The 23,928-nt window shown below is 40.2% G+C and overlaps 1 protein-coding gene and 1 long non-coding RNA gene across 5 annotated transcripts in view; one reads left to right on the forward strand and one right to left on the reverse strand.

Annotated features, from left to right (window-relative positions):
- Positions 1-21,391, reverse strand: part of DSTN (destrin, actin depolymerizing factor) — a 35,259-nt gene extending 13,868 nt beyond the window's left edge. Inside the window, exon 1 of the mRNA XM_060611612.3 lies at positions 21,253-21,391. Within this exon, the coding sequence (XP_060467595.1) occupies positions 21,253-21,255 (3 nt within the window). The 5' untranslated portion in view covers positions 21,256-21,391. The remainder of the gene's footprint in view (positions 1-21,252) is intronic.
- Positions 21,392-21,507: 116 nt separating this feature from the next.
- On the forward strand, positions 21,508-23,909 carry LOC132664730 (uncharacterized). Of its 4 annotated transcripts, none has more exons than XR_013554585.2 (3): positions 21,508-22,132; positions 22,655-22,744; positions 22,830-23,909. It is a non-coding gene; the product is annotated as an uncharacterized LOC132664730 (long non-coding RNA). The 4 variants fall into 4 exon arrangements; XR_009603817.3 differs by having other exon boundaries at positions 21,508-22,111; XR_013554587.2 differs by having other exon boundaries at positions 21,508-21,767.
- Positions 23,910-23,928: the final 19 nt, after the last annotated feature.

The raw sequence follows: 23,928 nt of genomic DNA on the forward strand, positions 1-23,928 counted from the left end.
TCGAGCCCCGTGTCGGGCTCTGTGCTGACAGCTCAGAGCCTGGAGCCTGTTTCAGATTCTGTGTCTCCCTCTCTCTGACCCTCCCCTGTTCATGCTCTGCCTCTCCCTGTCTCAAAAGTAAATAAAACGTTAAAAAAAAATTTTTTTTTAAAAAAGAAAGAGAAGGAGAGAGAATACCAAGCAGGCTCTGCGCTATCAGCGTGGAGCCCAACTCAGGGCTCAAACCTACAAACCGTGAGGTCATGCCCCGAGCCGCAATCAAGAGTCAGACGCTTAACTGACTGAGCCACCCAGGCACCCCTTTTTATTAAGTTTTTAATTTTAATTCCAGTACAGCTAACATGCAATATTATATTAGTTTCAGGTGTACAATTAGTTATTCAACAATTCTATACATTACTCAGTGCTCATCATAAGTGTACTCTTTAATCCCGATCGCCTACTGCACCCATTCCCCCACCCTACACCCCTCTGCAACTGACTTATTTCACTTAGCATTATACTCTCTACTCCATCCATATTGTTGCAAATGGCAAGATTTCATTCCTTTTTATGGCTGAATATTCCTGTGTGTGTGTGTGTGTGTGTGTGTGTGTGTGTGTGTGTACACACCACACCTTTATTCATTCATTTACCAATGTACACTTAGGCTGCTTCCATATCTGGGCTATTATAAATAATGCTGCTATGAACACAAGAGTGCATATATTCCTCTGAATTAGTATTTTTGTATTTTTTGGGTAAGTACCTTCAATGTTCTCTAAGATTATTAAATAATGACTGTCTCCCCAAATAGGCTGTAAGTTCCTTTAGACTGTGTCTGCTTTCATTCACTGCTGCATTCCTCTGAGGAAATCAAAGATTTCCCAAGACCCCCAAGAAAGCTTATTTGACCACTGAAGAAGATAAAGACAGCATATATAAAGCTTCAATACTTGGTAAAACTTACATTATTCCTTGATAAAGAAAGCAGAGATTAAATGAGGGGTCAGAGGGATGCAAGGAGTCAGGGAGGATTCCACATGTAAGCTGACTTAAAGCACTCCAAAATAAGGTTGAAAGAAGGAAGACAGTTCCTGACAAAGCAAACCTGGCACAAACAATAAGAGAGGAGGATACAGGAAGAGAAAATGCAGATGTGGACTGGCTTCAAGTGGAAGAGGCCACGAATAGTAGGCTGAGTTTGGAGACACTGGATATTTTTAAAGAGAAAAGAGGACCAGCCAAAAGGCTCATTCGGTAAGCAAGGCAAGAGGTGCCCAAGGCCTTCAGCAGTGTAGTGGGAACAGTACAAGGAGGCGACTGGGTGCCGGTACTGTGAAGGTGCAAACAATTGCACTTGACAACAACTGGCTGAGAGAGGAAAGGTAGAAAGGAAGGAGTCAGAATAAAGTATAGTTCGGTGATTAGCGTTTCATCAAATGCTTACTTTCTCACATCTTTCCAGATGGCAGCTTCAGAGGCTTTGATGTTAAAAAAGTATGGTCTTCTACAGCTAGTAGTGTTGTAGTACTAAATTCTGCCCATGAAAGTAATAAAAAGTCCACCAGGTAAAGTGTATACTTTTAATACTACGGAACTATATACTATCCAACTGTAATAAATAAATATGCTTGGATCTGTTATACCCAGTATACCCCTGAAACTGCACAGATATGGAAGATTAAACAAATGGCCCCTTGATTCTTGATAATGATTTTATAAAGTATAACTAAAACCATGAGGTCAGACAGGGCAACAGGGAGTGCTGGTCTTAGCGCCCAGGACTCCTCTCAACAAGCTGGGAGCTCTTTTACCCTTGATTCGGGGAGTGAAGAGTGCACTGAAAAGCTGAGATAAACATTAGCAGGAGGGGAAAATATGAAATACTCTTAAGTAACTATAGTTTATTAACATCTTGAGGCCAAAAGAAGATAACCTGAGGGGCACCTAGGTGGCTCAGCAGGTTGAGCATCCAACTCTTAATTTCAGCTCAGGTTATTATCTCACAATTCACAAGATCGAGCCCCATATTGGTGCTGCACTGACAGCAAGGAGCCTGCTTGGGATTCATTCATTCATTCATTCCCTCTCTCTCTCTCTCTCTCTGTCCTGCACCCCACTCACGCTCTCTCTCTCAAAATAAAAAAAAGTTGAAATTAAAAAAAAGTTGAAATTAAAAAAAAAAAGTTGAAATTAAAGCACCAGAATTTTGAAATAATGAATCCAGATTACAAAGTGTTTTAATGTTTTTTATTTTTGAGAGAGAGAGAGAGAGAGAGAGAGAGAAAATATGAGCAGGGGAGGGGCAGAGATAAGAGAGGGAGACGAAGAATCCCAAGAAGGTTCCATGCCATCAGCGTGGAGCCTGATGTGGGGCTCGATCCCAAGCACCACAGGATCATGACCTGAGCTGAAATCAAGAGCTGATCGCTTAACTGAATGAGCCACCCAGGGGCCCCTACAAAGTTTTCCAGTACCAATAAGGATAGGGGCAATTCTCCCTCTCCCTCTGCCCCTTCCCCAGCTCACATGCACTCTTTTCTCTAAAATAAAAAAAAGGTAACTTCATTTTATGTAATATTACACATTACCATTCCATATGAATTTTATAATTAATTGGGAATATATGTTTTAAATAAAGTCAGATATGTAATTTTTTACTTTACTATGTTCTCTTTCTCATAAACAGAATTTGGAAGATTTAATCTTAGAAGACTTTTTAAACAGAGGAGAAAGCATACTGAATCTCTTACTCAAATCTTGTAACAATGAGCAAGTTAGTTAGCTTCTCTAAACCTCACTTTCATCATCTGCAAAATATGAGTCATGATCATCCTACCTCAAGAGGACTGAACACACAATACAAGTACATCACCTAAATACAGTGCCTGTCAATGGTACCATTCAGTAACTGAGGAGTCATGTTATTCTTAACCAGAAAACCTGGTCAGAGCTTCTTCAACTCCTTTTAGCTACCAATGTGGCTAATTTTTAATGAAGCCTTTGGGGAGTGGAAGGCTATGGATAGAAGAAATCCAGACAGGGGTGCCTGGGTGGCTCAATTGGTTGAGCATCCGACTTTGGCTCAGGTCATGATCTTGCGATCTGTGGGTTCGAGCCTCGTGTCAGGCTCTGTGCTGACAGATCGGAACCTGCTTCGGATTCTGTGTCTCCCTCTCTCTCTGCCCCTCCCCCGCTCATGCTCTGTCTCTCTGTCAAAAATAAGTAAAACATTAAAAAAAAAAGAAAAGAAATCCAGACAGCTTAAAACTTGTATTTGAAACAGTCATTTCCATCTGTTCCCTGATAACCAGAACTACAAACTAAACCATACTGACATTTGACGTATGTTTCCTCTTCTGTCCCATAACTACTGAATGGCTGCAGAGCAAAGACACGCAAGGGCAAAGCTTAACAGCCCTCTCAAACAGTCACGATTCAGTTACACTACCTCTTACTATGCTGCTAGGCAGAGCTACCACTTACATGCCTAAGTCAAAAAAATCTACAGTGATGAAAACTGGGGCCTGTGGGGCAAGGTAAAAGGCTGTTCTAAAATTTGTCCCTACCCTAGTATATATCAGCCAAGCAAGCACATAGCAAATCCTCAATCACTTAAGTTCAAAATATCTGGAGTTGTTAAGTACAGTTTTAAAGATTGTGCCTTGCTTAAGGGTGCAAGACAAGAGCTAAATTCAAGTTCATGGTCCACTAGCCAAGGGATGTGCCTGCAGGGCTTCAATTGTTTGAAGGAGTGCCATCTACCAGTCTCCTGAGGCCACATCACCAGAGGGAACACCATTCCGTAATTTGCACAAAGTAACTACGTAAACTATCGGCAATCCAGAAAGAAATCCAAGTTAACTCTCTGCCTCAATACACTCATTCATTCCTGAAAACAATTTCCAACTACGGAAGTCCTTCATTCACCTCATAGCAAGGCACAGTGTCCTTGAGACAGCCTACGCAGACTGAACAGCAATTCTACCAGCTATATGTTACTTTTATTTTAAAGAGTTCCGCTAAAACAAATTTTATGTTTATACCTTACTCAGTAGGGAAAAAATTCAATCAATATCCTAAACTCTATGAAACACTACCCACACCCCATCAAAAGAAAACAGAAAACAAAACCTTACAGAAGTCATCTCAACAGTGAAAGTGGATTAGATACAATGCCTAGCTGCATAAAGTAATCCATGTCATTCGTACTGTGCGCAATTGTATAGACAATGCTAACCAGATTTGTCAACTGATTTCCCGCCACAACTGGGAAGCAGAAAGTCAGAAGGGGAGGGTAGGAAGAGTGGGAACAATAAGTTTTATAAGCATGGTAGAGAAAATAAAACTCCCCACTTCTCACTAAAGGACTAGACAGAAAAATGGGAGGTAGGAGGGCAAGCCAGGGACAGTAAACACACTGGCAGACAGTCCTATGCTTTTACTGTTTTCTTTTTAGAGTTTCCAACTTTCTTCAGGATAAAATCCATGCCATATCAAGCTCTTTATGGCCTACTGCTGCAGCCTCTTTTCCCACTTGTTCCTGACACATTCCCCTTAATTCCAGCCATGTACAATTCTTTGCGATTCTCTTGAATACACCATGTTCTCTTGAAATGCTTCATCATCCTTCTCTTCATCTGGTTAAATCCCTCAGGGCTCAGCTCAGGCATCACATCCTCTGGAAAGGCAACTCTTACTTGGTCCTTCAATCACCACCTCTAATCTAAATCACATGATCCTTCTATGTACTGACACGAAATACAATTATTTCTATCACAGTACTACCTACTACTGTGATTAACTGTCTATTGTTTGTGTGATTCTCACTTAGTGCTCCTTAACTCAGGATCTTTTTTTTCAACCCTACTTCAAATCAGAACTATCATCTACTTTCACAGGTTTTGAAAAATGATTATCCCATAAAATTTTTACAAAATGTACCATCGCCTTCAGGGTATTTTTTTCCATCCTTTATAGTACAATTCTTCAATTTATACCAAGGAAAATCATCCATCTCAAAACTTCAGTATTTTCAGGAAAAAATAAAGCAAAAAAAAACCCTCTAAGTAATTTTTATTGATCTCTATTGGAATGTTTTGGTCTTGATGAGATCTGCTATTATGGTCTTTTTCCTAAAGATACAGAAGTTTAGTCCTGTGAAATACTGTTTGCATAAATCCTCATAACTGATAAAGAAAGTTGTAAAGAGAAAAAAATTTTACACTATTTGACTTATAAGTGACAACTCATTACCTACCACATCATGAAAACATGAAGGTCTTCATGATAATATTGAAAGAGTTCTTTTGAGCTATAAATTGGCATATAACATTAATCTCAAGTGCACAGCATGATTCAGTACTCGTGTACACTGTGAAATGATCACCACGATAAGTCTAGTTAACATCCATCACCACACAGTTACAATTCTTGTCTTATAAGAACTTTCAAGATTTACTCTTCTGGCAACTCTCAAATATGTAATACAGCATTATTAACTATAGACACCATGCTGTACATTACATCCCCATGACTTATCTGATAACTGGGAAGTGTGTACCTTTCGACCACCTTCAACCATTTGACCATCTTTAACAACCACCAATCTGTTTTCTGTATCTAGGAGTTCAGGGTGGGGGGTGTTTTGTTTTGTTTAGATTCCACATACAAGTGAGATCATCCAGTATCTGTCTTTTTCCCTGTGACTTATTTCACTGCACATAAGTTCCACCCATGTTGTCACAAATGACAATATTTTTTTCTATGGTTAAATAATATTGAAGAATTCCTGTGTGTGTGTGTGTGTGTGTGTGTGTGCGCACACGCGTGCCACATTTTCTTATCCAGTCATCAATCCGTGGACATTTAGGTTGCTCCCATGCCTCGGCTACGGTAAATAATGCCGCAATGAACATGGGGGTGCATTTATCTCTTCAAATGTTTTTGTTCCCTTTGGACAAATACCCAGAAGTGGAGTTGCTGGTAGTTCTATTTTTAATTTTTTGAGGAATCTCCATATTGTTTCCCATAATAGCTGTATCAATTTACATTCCCACTAACAGTGCACCAGGGTTCCCTTTCCTCCACATCCTCATCAACACTTGTTATTTCTTGTCTCTTTGATAATAGCCATTCAACATATATATGGTCAATTCATTTACAACAATGAAGCCAAGAACATACATTGGAAAAAGGACAGTGTCTTCAATAAATGGTGTTGTTAAACTGGACAGCCACATACAAAAGAATGAAACTGGACCACTGTCTTATACCATACACAGAAATTAACTCAAAATGGATTAAAGACCTGAATGTTAAGACCTGAAGCAGTTAACACTAGAATTAAAAAACAGGAGATAGGCTCCTTCACATAGGTCTTTGTGATTTTTTCGTTTAACACCAAAAGGCAAGGCAACAAAAGCAAAAATAAACAAGTGGGACTACATGAAACTAAAATGCTTCTGCACAGCAAAGGAAACCATCAACAAAATTAAAAGGCAACCTACGAAATGGGAGAAAATTTTGGCAAATCATATATCTGATAAGGGGTTAATAGCCAAAACATATAAATAACTTATACAACTCAATAACAAAAAAGGCCAACAATACAATTTAAAAATGGGCAGAGGATCTGAATAGACATTTTTCCAAAGACCTGGATGACCAACAGATGAGCAAGTGCTCAACATGAGTAATTATCACAGAAATGCAAATTAAGACCACAATGAGATATCACCTTAACTCTTAGTATCTTTATCAATTCCCTGTCCAACATATACACACAATCTCCCATCTACCCAGAATTGTGAAGCTGCCTAATGTTTACTTAACCAATACAAGTTCTCTCCTTAGTATTGTTTTAAAAGTCACAAATTATCATTTTTTAAAACTGATATATAAGTACCGTTTAATTTCTGAATGCTGAAGAGACATTAATGTGTAAAACGACCAATATGCAAAGAACATAACCTTTAAGAAATCAATATCCCATAAAGCACATTGACACATTTCACAAGTTGTGCAATCTACACCCTTGTTAAATAGGTGTTTGATTCCACAATTGAAAAACTAAGGGCACTATTTAATAATAAGGTGTGTATCTATCAGTAGTAGCTTTACCAAGGTGGAGAGAATGACTATTTCAAGCCATTTATCAATATTAGGAAAAGAAAAAGATCTCATTGGCCTTACTCTTCACTAAGACAGGAAACAATTAAAAAAGGACTCTATTCCTCAACTGGGGAACAGAATACTACCCACAGTAAAAAGGAGAAACTGCTGATGCACAAATGCTTTATGCTAAGTGAAATGAGGCCTAACTCAAAGTATCTGCTTGGGTAATTCCATTCGTAGGACATTCTTGCAAAGGTGAAATTATAGGGACAAAAAACAAATCAGTGGTGGTTGGTGGGAAGAAAGATTAACAGAAGAAAAATTTTTGGAGTGAAGGAACTATGCTGACTGTCATGGTAGTTACACAACTGTATACATTTGCAAAAACTGAAAAACTTACACTAAACACGGTGACTTTTCCTTAACATAAATTATCCTGAATGGAAATTATACATTACTTCTAGTCTTTACTTCAAGTAACAATATAAAAAATATTCCACTCCCATTTGAGAAAGATCATTTTGAACACATAATAAGCTAAAGGCAAAAGATTTCTCTTTGGTTTAACAATTTGGCTTCTCTCTGGATAATTAGCTAGTATGTCAATGAACCTAAGAGAGGAAACAGATTTGATGTTGTTGGTTAACCTTTTTTCCCATGGTCGCACTCCATTTCTAAGCCCTACCAGCCCCTCCTTAAATGTGTATTTCAAATCTATTCCTTCTTCTCTACTCTTAACATCTCATATCACTCTCAAGATTAAAAATATTCACCAATTCCAAAGCACCTACAAGGTAAAGTCCATATTCATTAACAGAGCATAGAAGGCCCTTTATTATCAGAACCAACCTACTTTTCCAGAGTCATCTTCCACCATTAAGTAACTGTTTAACTCACTCTTAGCTTTCAGAAAGCAATTAGGCCATTTAATTTAAGAGCCTTAAAATAATCCAAACCCTTTGACACTTTAACCTGGTAATTTCACTTCGAGAAGTTTATTCTGGGGGAATAATCTGCATACTAAAAACCAGATAGTTCAAACAGAAACAGGAGAATTGCAAAGTATAATATATCCACAGGACAGTTTCTAATGCAACCATCAAAATCACGTTTATTTAAAAACATGGGGGAAACATTATTTGCTTTAAGTGAAAAAAGAAAATGAATATAGTTTTATGTATAGTGTTTCTCAACTGTATAAGACAGTATAGAGAAAAGGAAGGGAATTTTATCTCCAAGAGTGGGAATGTAAGTGATTTTTATCTTCTAGCTTTCTGTATCTTCCAAGTTTCCTAAGAGCTTATTTTTTAAATTGGACATATATATACACATACACAAACTTTTTGATTCAGTGACTGCATAACTAGAACTCTATTTTAAAGAATAATGCAGGGGCTCCTGGGTGGCTCAGTCGGTTAAGCGTCCGACTTCAGCTCAGGTCACGATCTCAAGCATTGGGTTCTCTGCTATCAGCACAGAGCCCCCTTCAGATCTTCTGTTCCTCTCTCTCTCTCTCTCCCTCCCCCATTCGCTCTCTTTCAAAAAGCAAACATTAAAAAGAAAAAAAGATTCCCTCTCAAAAAAATAAAGTAAAATAGTCATTTTTTTTAAATTCAAAGTTTTTAAAGACATATTTAATATGCCATAAAATTTCACCCATTTAAAAGCATAAGTTCAGCGGGTTTTAGTATATTCAAAGTTGTACATCCATCACAATCTAATTTTAGAACATTTTGAACACACAAAAAATTGCTCTGTAGTGAGCAATCACTCCTTTCCCAGTCTCACACACCTCAGACCTGTCCTACCACTAATTTGCTTCCTGTCTCTTAAGATCTATCTATCCTGGATATTGTATATAAATGGAACTCTATAACGTAGTCTTTTTTGACTGGTTTCTTTTACTCAGCATGTTTTCAAGGTTCATCCATGTTGCAGCATGAATTGGTACTTCATGTCTTTATCTTGCCAAATAATATTTGATTGTATGGATATACTACATTTTATCTTTCCAATCATCAGCTGATGGAACTTTGGGTTGTTTCCACTTTGAGGCTACTATGAATACTACTACTACGTACATTTACATTCATGTACAAATTTTTATGTAGACATGTCTTTTCAGTTCACTTGGTATATAACTAGGGGTGAAAGTGCTGGGGTCAATGGCAACTTCCAAGCTTAACCTTTTAAAGAACTGGCAAAGCATTTTCCAAAGTGGCTGCACTACTTCACATTCATTCCCACCAGCAATGTATGAGGGTTCCTACTTTTCCACAGCCTTGCCAACATTTATTACTCTTGTCTTTTCTATTATAGCCATCTTAGTGGGTACGTAGTAGTGCCTCGTTGTGGTTTTGATTTGCATTTCCCTAATGGCTAATGATTTTGAGCATTGTTTCGTGCGCTTATTGACTATTTGTATATCTTCCTTAAGGAAATGTCTATTCAAAGCCTTTGTCTATATGACTGGATTGCCTTTTTACTACTGAGTTGAGATACTCCTTGATATATTCTATTTTTTTTTAATTTATCTATTTATTTATTTTGAGAGAGTGTGCACAGTAGGGGCAGAAAGATAGAGACAGAGATAGAGACAGATAGAGACAGAGAGAGACAGAGAGAGACAGAGAGAGAGAGAATCCCAAACAGGCTCCACACTGTCAGTACAAGGAGCCTAATGCGGGGCTGAAACTCACGAACCTGGGAGATCATGACCTGAGCCAAAATCAGGAGCCACCCAGGCACTCTGTACACTTTGATATATTCTAGATTCAAGCTCCTTGTCAGACATGATTTGCAAATATTTTCTCCCATTCCATGGGTTGCATTTTTGCTTTCTTGATGGTGTTCTCTGATGCAAGAGTCTTTAATTCTAGTGGTTCAGTCTTGGTTTCCGCTCAGGTCATGATCTCACAGTTCAGGAATTCAAGCCCAACATTGGGATCTGCACTGACAGTGCAGAGCCTGCTTAGGATTCTCCTTCTCACCCCTCTCTCTGCCCCTCTCGCACTGTCTCTCAAAAAAAAAAAAAAAAAAAAAAAAAGCATTGCATTCTAATAAAGTCCAATTGTTCTATTTTTCTCTGGTCACTTGTGCTCTTGCTTATAAATGCCAAGAACATTGCCCAAACCCCTCTTCCAAAAAACAAACAAAAAAACCCTGTCTAACCCAAACTCATAAAGATCTATGCCTACATTTTCTTTTGGGAGTTACACAGCTTTAGCTCTTACATTTACGTCTGGAAGCCACTTTGAGTTAAATTCTGTATATAGTGTGAAGCAGGGATCCAAATTCATTCTTTCACATGTGGATATCCAGTTGTGCCAGCACCACTTGTTGAAGACACTATTTCCCCCCGCACTGAATTACTCGGCACCCTTGTCACACTGGGACATGAGAAATAAAGGATATAAAACTGTTACAGATGAACTCCACTGTGTGAGAAAAATCTATATTGACGATCTCTGGATATTCACTTTCTCCCTTACTTCCATTATAGTACTTATTACAATCTGCAATTATCTTATTCATGTGTTTACTTATTCCTTACCTATCTCCCCCATTAGAATGTATACTTCATAGGGACAGGGACTTAGTCTTGTATACTGTTGAATCTCCAAAGCCCACTACAGTACCTGGTTCCTAAAAGGTACCAAGCAATTATTTACTGAAATAATGAGGATACATTTAAAAATGATCCGGAAGAAAATGCACCAAGTGTTAATACTTTGGTTGGAATTGCCATTACAAGTAAATTTTTAATGTTTTACAATGTACATACATTATTATAATAACCACATATGAAATTAGGTACTCTAAAAATGGAAAATACCTCTGGATCAATTTGTTATTCCTCAAAGTTCTAAGAACCTCACTCTTTGCCAAACGATCTTATTTTAGATTCTTTTCTAGTCCCCAGCACAATGACACCACCAACTACCAACTACCTAACACCTCTGGTCTTAAGAGTAAGTTATCCTTGATGTCTTTCTCTTAAACCACACACCCAAATTATCAGTCGGTCCTGTCAGCTCTACCTCCAAAATATGTATCTGATCTAAGCACTGCTCATTTGCCCACTCCTAACAATTCCAATCCAAGCCACCATCAACTGGATGAACAGCAACAGTCTGTTAGTTAGTCTTTGTCCCACTTGCACATCTCCACAGGAGTCAACTCTATCTTATGCCACTACTTAACACCTTAACACCTCCCCCCACCACACACGCAATAGCTTCCTCGAGCAATGAGAATTAAATTCACGTTCCTGACGTTGGTCTGTAAGCTCTTCCTGTTCCAGCTCTCGCCAACAATCCATTTCCTACTTTTCTGTCCCCCTTTTACTGAATTCCAGCTACACAAACCTTTTTTTGTCCTTGGCATGTCAAGTTCGTTCTCTTCTCAAGGCCTTTCTACTTACAGAGTTCCTTCGGCCTGAACTGCTCTTCACATGGTTATTTTTTGCCATGCAAGTCTTAGCTGAAATGTCACCTCCTAAGAGGCCTTCCCTAACAATCTGGCTAAAAGAAGCCAACTCTTCTAGCACTGCCTATTGATGACACTATTTCCTCCGTACCACTTAACAATTCTCTGACATGATCTTGCCATTTTGTTTTTCTCTCCCCGTCCCCTGCCCCATTAGAAGGTAGCTTCTACAAATAGAGGACTTTTTTAGTACTATATCCCTAGTACCTGGATCAGTTTTTAGTCCATAACAAGTTCTCAATTATTTATTGAATAAATGGTTGCTATTCTAAATCTTGAGGGTGAAGAACTGTTTGATTATACATTAATTTCTTTGGGAAAAATACTAAGAGTGGAAGACAAGATATTTTTACATTAAGAATTAAATCACCTGAGACACTACCTCACATCAGTAAGAATGACTAGTATCAAAAAGACCAGGAATAACAGGTGTTGGTAAGGATGTGGAGAAAAGAGAACTCTCAGGCACTTTTGGTGGGAATGCAAATTGGTGCAGCCACTATGGAAAACACTATGGAGGTTCCTCAAAAAGTTAAACATACAGCCCAGTAATTCCACTTCTGGGTATTGACCAAAAGAAAACAAAAACACTAACTTCATTAAAAGATACATGCACCTCTACATTTACTGCAACATTATTTACAACAGCCAACATATGGCAACAACTTAAGTATCCATTGATAAATGGATAAAATGATGTATATGTACACACACAGATTACTCCACTGTACAAAAAAATGAAATCTTGCCATTGACAACAACACAGATGGTCCTACAGGGTATTATGCTAAGTGAAACAAGTCAGGGAAAGACAAATACCATATGATTTCACTCATAGGTGGAATCTAAAAAACAAAGCAAACAAAAACAGACTCATACACAGAAAACAAACTGGTGGCTGCCAGAGGGGAGGAGGATGGAGATGGGTGAAATAAGGGAAGGTGATTAAGAGGCACAAACTTCCAGTTATAAAATTAAAAAAAAATTAGTCACAGAGATGTAAAGTACAGCATAGGGAATATAGTCAATAGCTTTGTAGGACAGACAATAACCACTTACAGTGAATATTTCCTAATGCAGGTAACTGTCACATCATTATGTTATTATACATGTGAAAATAACATAAATTGTATGTTAACTATACTTCAATTTCTAAAGTCAAGTTACCTGAAAAATAAAATTTAAAAGTAGACCATAAAATAAAGTTGATCATATATAATTTAAACAAAATTAGTTTTAAAACTAATAAAACAATTGGAAACATGTTCTAATGCATTCCCTTCCACCCTTTTCATTGTATCTACAATTGCTGAAGCATGTGATGGTATAATCAGAATATAAAGAAAAAAAGACTGTTAATCTAATTAGGATCTAGGGGTGCCTGGGTGGCTCAGTCAGTTGAGCGTCCGACTTTGGCTCATGTCATGATCTCATGGTTCACAGGTTCGAGCCCTGTGTCAGACTCTATGCTGACAGCTCAGAGCCTGGAGCCTGCTTTGTGGATTCTGTCTCCCTCTCTCTGCCCCTCCCCTGCTCATGCGCGCGCGCACGCGCTCTCTCTCTCTCTCGCGCTCTCTCTCTCTCTCAAAAATAAATAAAACATTAAAAAAAATATTTTTAAGTAATAATGAGGATCTAACGTTGTTTAATGTCATTTCATCCAACACTGATAAGCACTTTACTATATACCAGGCACTGCTTTTAAATTACTTATATGCATCACCCAAATGCTGTGATGGTAGGTACTTCCATTTGGAGAAATAACGAAATCGAGGCATAGCATAATCAGTAACTTACCTAAGGTCACAGATAGTAGGTGGCAGAGCCAAGATTCAAAAACCCTAGGTAGTCCCACTCCAAGCCCATGCTCTTAACTGCTTCTCAGTATAGTTTAACAGAAATGATAACAATACCTACCTCACTGGGTTACTATAAAAACTGAGAGAAAGTATAACACAATGCCTGTCACATATTAAATACTTATAAATTTTTAAAGACATTATTTCTTGTTCTTTCATTTGTTAGGCTTTCAAGTGCTTTTCTATGGTTCAGGATGCCTCAATGAGCATCAAATACCATTATTGTTTCATTTTCAAGGGAAGAAAGGGAGCTGGCATTTATTGAGGAATTTCTGTATGCAAGAATTATTTTAGGGGTGCCTGGGTGGCTCAGTCAGTTAAGCGACCGACTTTGGCTCAGGTCATGATCTCGCGGTCCGTGAGTTCGAGCCCCGCGTCGGGCTCTGTGCTGACAGCTCAGAGCCTGGAGCCTGTTTCAGATTCTGTGTCTCCCTCTCTCTGACCCTCCCCTGTTCATGCTCTGTCTCTCCCTGTCTCAAAAATAAATAAACGTTAAAAAAAAAAATTAAAAAAAAAAGAATTATTTTAAAGGTACTACTCTAATAATACTTGCCTTATCTCAAAGGATTTTCACTGTAAGACTCAAATTGTAATGCAGTATACAAAGGGGAGGTACTATTCAATTAGTTTAGTACTTAAAACTTAATTTCCAGGGGTGCCTGGGTGGCTCAGTTAAGCCTCTGACTTCGGCTCAGGTCATGATTTCACGGTTTGGCAGTTCGAGCCCCATGTCGGGGTCTGTGCTGACAGCTCAGAGCCTGGAGCCTGCTTCAGATTCTGTGTCTCCTTTTCTCTCTGTCCCTACCCCGCTCATGCTGTGTGTGTGTGTCTCTCTCTCTCTCAAAAATAAACTTAAAAAAATTTTTAAATAAAAACCTTAATTTCCATTGAATTAAAAAAAAAAGTATGTGGGAATAGAAAGTATAAAAAAGAATCCATATCCATGGGAACCTGTCCCTGTCATAATTACAAATGCCCTCTCACTAACTCATGTTCATTCAGGACCATCTGTTGTGGGCCTACTATGAGAAAGGCATCTTGATACTGAAAAAACCTTTTCTTAAGGAGATCAACAGTCTAGTTCTACAAAACATCTTAAGTGCCATAAAAGAAATTCACATGCTATCTTAGCCCTGCTTCTTAGACATGTACAGAAATGCAAAGAAGTAACATAGTATTGATACCCATATTAACTTCCCTTTACAAATTAAATAGGCTAATCCACAAAGTCTGAGGTTTGTCCATTAAGTTAGCCACTACCCACTTGTGGTTTAGTGAGTCTGTTAAACGTGACTGGTATGACTGAGGAGCTGCATGTTTAAATGATATTTTATTTTAATTAACTAAAATTTTAAACTGATTACCAATACCATTATACTAGAAAACTTATAAGCATGCATTGAACAACTTAGGTATGTGAATCTACTTTTTCAACTGTAAAATTTATATCTAAATACAGATCAAATGCTTCCAGTGAAAACTGAGTATTTGAATTAAAATGTGCTATATGTGTAAAATATATGCTGGATTTCAAATAATTTGTATGAAAAAATAATGTGAAATGTCTCATTTCTTATATTGATTAAATGTTGATATGACATATTGGGTTAAATAAATTTCATTCTTTTTTGTATGTTTTTAATAGGGCTAGTAGAATATTTAAAAGTATACATTAACTTGCATTTTATTTCTATTCAAAAACCCTGGTCTAAAGATTACTTACAACATTCTTAAAACAAGTTTTCAATGATTTGAGGATTCCTCAGAGTTCCAGAGCTTCAAAAACTGACTTAACAGATTGCTTCCTAACAAACTGAAGGAATCTTACCTGTATTTGCCTGCACTTTAGTTTTAGCTCTAGCATTATATGAAAATTCCACCACCGTCAAAAATGCCCATGAAACCATTTAAAAATAAACGCTAATTACATTTACAGGTTGGCAGTTTTCTGAAAGCATGCCAATATGCATTTTTCAACAAAAATGTTGAAAAGAGTAAATAGTCTTCCTTTGATGTAATCCAAAAACACACACAAATTAGTTTCAAATATGGGGTTCCTGCTATAGTATGCACTGAAGTTTGTCTTTGAAGTGCTCATCCTATGCCCTGTTGCAACAGAACAAGAGTTCTTTGACACACCTCCCTCATGTTAACAAAAAGCCAAAATCTCAGCTTTTCCTCTGCTTCTTCATATTCCAACTACATATTAAAACCTGAATTTTAGGGGCGCCTGGGTAGCTCAGTCAGTTGAGCGACTGACTGGTTCAGGTCATGATCTCATGGTGAGTTCAAGCCCCCCCCCATCAGGCTCTGTGCTGACAGCTCAGAGCCTGGAGCCTGCTTCACATTCTGTCTCCCTCCCTCTCTCTCTTCCCCTCCCCTGCTTGCGCTCACCCACTCTCTCTCAAAAATAAACATTTAAAAAAATTTTTAACCTGAACTTTAAACATGTTTAAAAAAATTTTTTTTAATATTTCTTCATTTTTGAGAGAGAGACAGAGCATAAGTGGGGGAGGGACAGAGACAGAGGGAGACAAAGAAGCTGAAGCAGGCTCCAAGATCTGAGCAGTGAGCACAGAGCCCAACACGGGACTCGAACCCATGAACTGTGAGATCATGACCTGAGCTGAAGTCGGATGCTTAAGTGACCGAGCCACCCAGGTGCTCTGAATCACATTTTTACTTAAATCAATCACCTTTTAAAGATCTACACAAAAACTGATTCAATTTTAACATTCCAAAGCAAATCACAGAATAGGGTTAACAATACGTAAGCATTACAGTATCAGCTACTAGAAGACTTTTAGAGTTACAAATCACTCTAGACTAAAAACTACTCAACTCTATGGGGGATCCTTGTACAGAAGACTCCAAGATGAAATAAGTAACAAGTCTGTCAAAGTATTAGTGAGATGAACCAATCTGATGTTTATTTTGCTATACTTCTCCCAATGTAAACTTTCAAGAAAAATTAACACCAGCACAATTCCAAGTGAAAACTCACTTCCAACATCAAGGAGGCGGGGAAGAAAAACTGTGATTAAAATATTTCTGAAGCATTAGATGTAAATCTTTGAGTACATCTTTCACAGACAATGTAGAGAGAATATTATGCTACAAGAGAAGGAAGCTCAAAATACTTAAATAACAATCTTCTATTTATTAGTCTCTCTGGTTTAGATATGCAAATCCCAAGCAGTACAACAAAAAACAGACTAGGCCTAACTACTCAGAGGCCAGAGCCTTGCTGTGTAGAAAAAAGCGACACATACGTGTTAAATCCAGTTTTTTTAATTTCAAGAGTTTTTTCTAATTTCACCTGTGCTGTTCATCTCAAATATCTTAGTTATTACTAAAAGAAACTAAAGTTACATTAACATAAAAATGATAATGTTTGGAGTGTTTCTGGATAGGAAGTTAAACACCTCTTGATTTAAACCAATTCTATTGGTGAAATACAATCAATTATTTGTTTTGTTTTGCTTCTTTAATAGACTATTTTTAGGGACATTTTGAGTGCACAGCAACATTGAGTGGCAAGCAGAGTTTTCCCATATATCCCTAGCGCTTGTTTGGCTTTAACATTTTGGCTGGATGAATTACCCAAGAAAAAGAAAGAGATAAGTATAAAGCAGAGGATGTTAATCACCAGGGCCGCTGGCAAAGATGGAACTCTACCCTGAATCACTTTGCATTCTACCACTACCAGGGCCTGACAATGGCAGGTGACTAGAATTAAGGGTCTTTATTCTGTTACTTAGCAGCTACAGAGGCATGCAAAGAAACGTAGGTGCCATAGAAGGATATTAGTCTTCAATATGCAGTTCTGACATTGACAATCATGTTCTTGTAGATTTTTTTTCCTTAAACGTTTATTTTTGAGAGAGTATGCAAGCGGGGGAGGGGCAGAGAGCAAGGGACAGAGAGAATCCCAAGCAGGCTCTGTGCTGTCAGCGCAGAGCCCAACACAGGGCTCAAACCCACAAACGATGAGATCATGACCTGAGCCGAAATCAAGAGTCAGATGCCTGACTGAGCCACCTAGGGGACCCTTGTGTATTTTCTTTTAATGCTAGATTTAATGCTAGGCTCCACAAATAAGCCTAGACGAAGATGTGATGAGTATTTACATAACGTCAGGTTCACCAGAAGGGCATGCATGTAAAAACACTGGCTGCAACAAACAAAGATATTTTACTACTAATCAGAGAAATGCAGGCTAAAAGAGTAAGAAGTCATTTCACACCCATCAGACTGGCAAAGGTTTTAAGTCTCATAACACCAAGTGGTGAAAAGAAATGGAGAAAACAGACAAATGTAGCCAATGGGATGCAAACTAGAACCACCTGTAGTAGAACAAAAAAGGCATACGCATACCCTCTAATCCAGGACTTCCACTTCTAGATCTATACTGAGAACACACTCACTGGGGCTACAGAAGTAACATAAAACATGGAAACCGTCTGCTGCAAAACTGTTTAAGTAGACAAAAAGAGATAAAAGAATGGAAACTTGAGGAAATGTTCATTAATAGGGAAATGAATAAACGTATACAATCATAAAAACGGAAACTATTCAACAGTTAATATAAAGAACCACAGCTACAGCTAAAACCAAAAATCAACCCCCTCCCCGAAAACTCACCAAGTTTAATTTTTTTTTAAGTTGCGAAAGGATACCTAAACCATAGCACTTACATGAAATTTAAAAATACATCAAAATGATATATATTACTACAGATGCACATATGTATAGCTAAAAGTATGGAAATATCAAGGAGAAAGAAATATACTAATTTCAGCTGACTATGTTAAACTTTACCTGAGCCCTGTGCTCCTGGAAAGCAGAGCAGGTTAAGAAATCCACCCCCATCATTTTGTGTTTGGGGAAGCTGGTAAAATAAAGATCCTGCCATTGCTTGCTGAGATTAAGACCTGTCCTCATGGTTCCTCAAGACTCTGTTTTACCTGTCCCAGGTCCTTGTCCTTTTTTTTGAGACATTCCTCATTAATTAACGGTCTCCTAATTGCAAAAGCCTGAAAAAATCATCTCCTTAATTGGCCAGCACATTATGTCTTTGACACAGGAGTGGTTACCTCTGGGGAAGGAAGAGAATGGGTTGAGGAAGAAAATATTTAACTGTAATGGTAACACAGAAACCTGAAATGTGGCAAAAAGTTAATCTTTTCTTTTTTGTACAAAGAGACCGGTTATTATGTGTACTTTCTGCTTAAAATGTTTCAAAATTAATTTGTAAATTATGTTAAACCTTGATGTGGAGTCAAAGAAGGTCACAAGTAAACGCTTTACAGTCTGTTTTTTCATGTTAAATAGGCACACGAACACATGCCCAACCTATTTCATTACACTGCTGTAATGTAATGTACAGGCTGCTGTAAGTAAAAGTGTTTTTAGTAATCATCAAGTTGCAGGATACATTTGTAATGTATTCTGAGCCAATTAGCTCAGCTTGTTATAGCAGAGCTCTGACTAGGGCAAGGTTAGATTATCATGTAGACTTTTATTGTTTCTGGGGCAAGACTACACTCCTACTTCCCAGAAAGCTATACAGCTATGCTATAAATGTCATACACCATTGGTTACAAGAGGCACTAGGCAAGTCAACATGTAAGATCTCGATCCACACCCAACAGATAGAACTACTAAGCAGATAACCCTAGGAACTTGACGGTAGACAAGTAAATAAGCTTTCCAAGAGGAAGGTGGCACACCAAGTACACACATCAAAGTTTTGTGTGGTTCCTGTGGAGGACAGGCTTTTTTTTTTTTTTTTTTTTTTTTTTTTTTGGCACTGTAAACTGAGATTCTGAAAACATGAAATCTCATCTTAAAGTGCCCAAGGTGATCTTTTGAGTTGGTTTCAAATTGCTTTTATTCCCAAGTGCTTCCAGAAGGCTTGTGAGTACCAGGAAGTGATTTTGTTAATGCAGAACAAACCCATCAACAGCTAAAATTTAATCTTAACAAACCAAAAAACCTTAGAAACTTGGAACCTCAGTTTCAAATATAGAGGCAGAGTGCTAAAATCTGGGATAATACAAGAACTTCCAATCTTCACAATATGCTCTGTGCTTATAAGGCTAAATACAAGAGTAATCTTTACAAAAGGTCAGTCTGTATTTTCTGAATCCTATTTGCAAGCATCCAAACAAGAGCTTGTAAGGTCGTCTTGATCTCCCTAAGGCCAACAAGTTTGAAACGTATCTGGAATCCACTCATCTTGGTTAATTTTTATTCCTCCTCCTCCCCCAAGAACCAGTAAACAAAATATTTTAATGCATAGAAATATGGAAGGCTTGAACTAAAACTTAAAGCTAAAACACTTGGTCCTGTTTTCAAATAGAAAATAAAATTTGTATTAAAAAAACTCAAAAAAGAATGTCAAATCATAACTTAAAGCAGGCTCCAACCCACTTCAAAGAACTTTTATCAGAGTGGATGGTCTTAATTTTATAATTCAAAACCCTTAAAGTCTTTTAGTATAAAGTAGTATATACATTTATAATCTTATAGAGGTTTAAAAAAGTCTTAAGGTGCTTCTCCTCTCTAAGCTTACAGATTTAAACCAAAGAAGAACTGAAAACTGAACAATATCAAATTCCTACATCTCCTTACTCATCAAGAAACTACTAGTTAATCTTTTTCTTCCTTGCACTACCTTAAGTAAAAATTAAGTTATTCAGCAAAATTGTTATTCAGCAAAAAACATTCTGTATGCAGTAAACTGGTACCAACTGCTCCCAGGCAGACAGATGCAATAACAGTGTAATATTTCTAGCAAAGTCTGGTAAGCCTTTGCCTGCAAATCATTGACCAAAAATGGTAACAGCCAGTGCAGACTAAAGAAAATGACAAAATGTTCTACTCGATCGTCCAATTAAGAATACTGTTGTACTGCAAACTAGAGACAGTTTATAGAGGGAAATATGTAAATTAAGCCAAGTGTGTGTCCATCACCTAGACTATAAGGGGCATGTTCACTTTTTAGTGACAGGATAATCTGATGGGCTTTTAAAAACCTTTTTCATTCGCTTTTATTAGCATCCCAGCACTATCACTCCTCACACGTTAGGTTCTGGCAGAGACAAACTGTTCACAGGTAAAAAGAAAATTTCTAACCATGCAGGGAGAGACTAGGTAGGGAAGGGTTAAAAGAGCCACTGCCAAGCTCGACAAGCACTACAAGAGTGCTGCTGGAAGCTGATTGCCAGATACGACAAACAAAGCGGCTGCGAGGCCACCCTGTTCTTAATCATACCAGGGTCATACTCGTGATAATCATTCCGCCCTCTAGGGTTGTTCAATAAAGGCCTTATTTTCTTTAATGAGATGGACAGACCTCAGGGGCCGAAATTCGCACGAGTCACTGACCACCTCGGTGCCCGGCTTTGGGGAAACCTGCGCCAACAAGGCCCAGGCCGGATTCCGACGCCCCCCACCCCGGGAAGGCGGACTCCCGGTCGATTTCAGCGAGGGGGTGGCGCTGCTCGACCCTGGCAGGTCGTCCCCAGTCCGGGGCCGCAGGAACCGCGGGGACGAAGCTGCCGGCGGCGGCCTCGCAGCAGCAGCGACCGACGCAGCGGCCAGGAGCCGCCCCGAGGCGCCCCCAGGCGCGGGAGTCCCGGCGGGTCCGCGGGCGGCGAAGCCCGGAGACCCTCCCCCGCCTGGGGAAGGCCCCGCGTCCTTCCCCGGGCGTGGGCGCGCCTGTCGCCCCTCCGCCCCGACCCCCGCGGTGCCCCAGCGCCCCGGCCCCGTCAGCCCACGCCTCGGGCTCCCTCCCACTCACCATCTTCGCCGCGGCGGTCGCAGAAACGCTAGAAGGGTAGCCGGTCGGCGCCGAGTCTGCGTACTGTCCTCCTCGCCGCAGAAGGAAGGAGCAACCCAGCGAGCAGCCTACGCTAGGCGCGAGCCTACCAGGGGGTGGGTGCGCGAGCGCGCGCCTCGGGCCCAAACGCGGCTGCGCACGCCAAGCGCGGCCCGTCGTTGCTGTGCAACCGGCTAGCCAGGCAGCGCCCCGCCCAGAGGGCGGGCTGAGGATTGCGCCTCACCTTCCGGAGGCTGGGGGACTAGGTCCTGCTCTCACCAGCTCGGCTGCGTGGGGTGGGGCCTTCCTCATCTACTAAAGACGAGGTGGCCCGGCTCGGGCTGGTACCTGCGGGCGAGGGGAGGGCAAAGGATCAAACGGGGCAGGGGGCCCTATCCCCAGCTCTGCCGGCGAGGGGGTGGGGAGGGGGAAGGGTCACGTGGCGCCCCGCCCACTGCGCTGCTGTTGCCCTAACATGGAAATATCCACCTGGCCAGGTGTGCGCCGCCGCTGGAGGCGGGGCCTGGGAGGACGCGGAAGGAGGAGGAGGGAGGAGAGACGAGGCAGGAGGGAGGGCGAGGTAGAGCGAGGTTGACTGGGGACTGGGGAGAACGACGGTGGGCGGCTTTCCCCGAGCAGCAGTCCAGAGGGAGGACCCGGGGGAGCCGAGGAGCGGGCTGCGGCGCCGAAAACGCGTCCCGCATTTTTTTACCTACTTTGGTGCGATTCCCGCCGTCCTCCCCTGATTGGCCCAGCCCGGCACCGTCGGGCCCTCGCGTGAGGGAAAAATCTGCACATTCTTCCCTCTTCCCGAGGCGACTGTGGCCATTCAGAGTGCTCTGTGAGTCACCGCTAATTTCAGGTCTGGAAAAAAACAAGGAGTGATTTGTTTATCTTTGGGAACTGCCCGGGGAAGGAGGCCCGGCGGTCCGCAGGGGTGTGGCTGGGAAACGGCAGAGTTTACTGGGACTATGGCGCCAGCCCCGCCGCTCTGTTTTGGGGGCTTTTAATTTGGGGTTGGGTTTTTTTTTTTTAATGGGTGGTTACATCACAAACACAATTTTGAGAGAGCCTGAAGGAATCCCAGTGTTTTTCCTGAGGGTGTTTTTGTGGAGAGTAAAGGGAGCAGAAAGAATTTACAACTGGGATGATTACTTTAAGTTTTACTTAATTTAGCCTACCGAGAACATCACGGCCTCTACCAAAATTATTTTAATTCTCCAAATGTGAGGCTTTGGGACAAGACTTTTTTGTTGTTTTTTGTTTTTTCTGGTCACTGTATGAAATCTAGACTGTTGTGTGGCTTTTGTTCTGCCCACTCAACGTAGAAACTTATTTCTCATTACCTCGTCCTGTTTTTTGTTGTTGTTCTTTTCTTTTCCAGCAAAGTTGGGACAATTCTAAGCCTTTACCACCTGATATAAGATTTTGCAGGCCAGAGCAGTGGCCTCAACTTGAAACAGAACTTGTTAAGGTCAGATTTGTGTTTCCCGTCCCCAGAGTTTCTGAGACTGTATCCGAGTGAAGACGCAATAATTTGCATTTCTCACAATTTCCAGGTGATGCTAATGCGGCTGGTTGGGCACCACGCTTTGAGAAGAACGAACCCACCTGTATCACACTGCAGCTGGAACCCTTTGTTTCTCTGCCTGGGACTCAGCGGCCCCTCCACCTGTAAAGTCTTCAAAGAGGAACTCCTGCTGGATGGCTGAGTCAGCCAAGCTCTGGGTTTCAGGGCAGATCATGATCTCACGGTTTGTGAGTTCGAACTCTTGCAGAGTCTGCTTGGGACACTCTCTCTCTCTCTCTCCCTCTCTCCCTCTCTCCCTCCCTCTCCCTCTCTCCCTCCCTCTCCCTCTCTCCCTCCCTCTCCCTCTCTCCCTCTCCCCCTCTCCCCCTCTCCCCCTCTCCCCTGCTTGTGTTCTCTCTCTCTCAAAATAAATAAATGAACTCTAAAAAAAAAAAAAAAAAAAATACAAAAACCAAAAAAAAAAAACTTCGAAGACGTTCAGTCTAGTCCCAAATAGAATCATGCTCATTTAAGGATACAAGCCTGCCTCCTCTAGCTTCTCTTCTGCATTTCATCCTCCACCCTGCCACTAGTGTTCTATCCAAACATAAGAATCTGATCTTGTCGCTTTCCTGCTTAAAATTTTCCAAGACTTCCTCAGCAGGTCATTCTGGCCCTTCCTTCTGCCTCTGGCCTCTCAGCCTACCTTTTCTGCCCTGCCTCCCATATCTTCCAGAGTGCCCAATTTCCTTCCAGACTGAACTTCTCATTCTAGAACCTTCCTTAACTCTAACTGCCATAATTATTGACCTGTTAGTTTCTCAGACTGGAATGTTTCTATTACCCTTCCATCCTGAAAACCTCTGACCACTTCCCCAGGGATCATTAGTGGTTTGTTCTTTAATCCCACATTTCATCACTTCTCAAATCATTAATAAGCATCCAGATCACCTGAGGATCTTATTAAAATGCAAATTCAGGGGTTTAGGGGGGTGAGGTCTCAGATGCCCCCAGGTGATTCAGATGCTTCTGGTCCTCAACCCATACTTTGAGTAGTGAGGTCTTATGGTTTTTCCCTAATGTTTGTTACTGTAGACCTGTCATTGTTTATATAAATTTGCCACCACCACCAGTTTAGACTGAGTTCT

Source organism: Panthera onca, chromosome A3 (genome assembly GCF_046562875.1).
Source record: "Panthera onca isolate mPanOnc1 chromosome A3, mPanOnc1 haplotype 2, whole genome shotgun sequence".
NCBI classification, from domain to species: Eukaryota; Metazoa; Chordata; class Mammalia; order Carnivora; family Felidae; genus Panthera; species Panthera onca.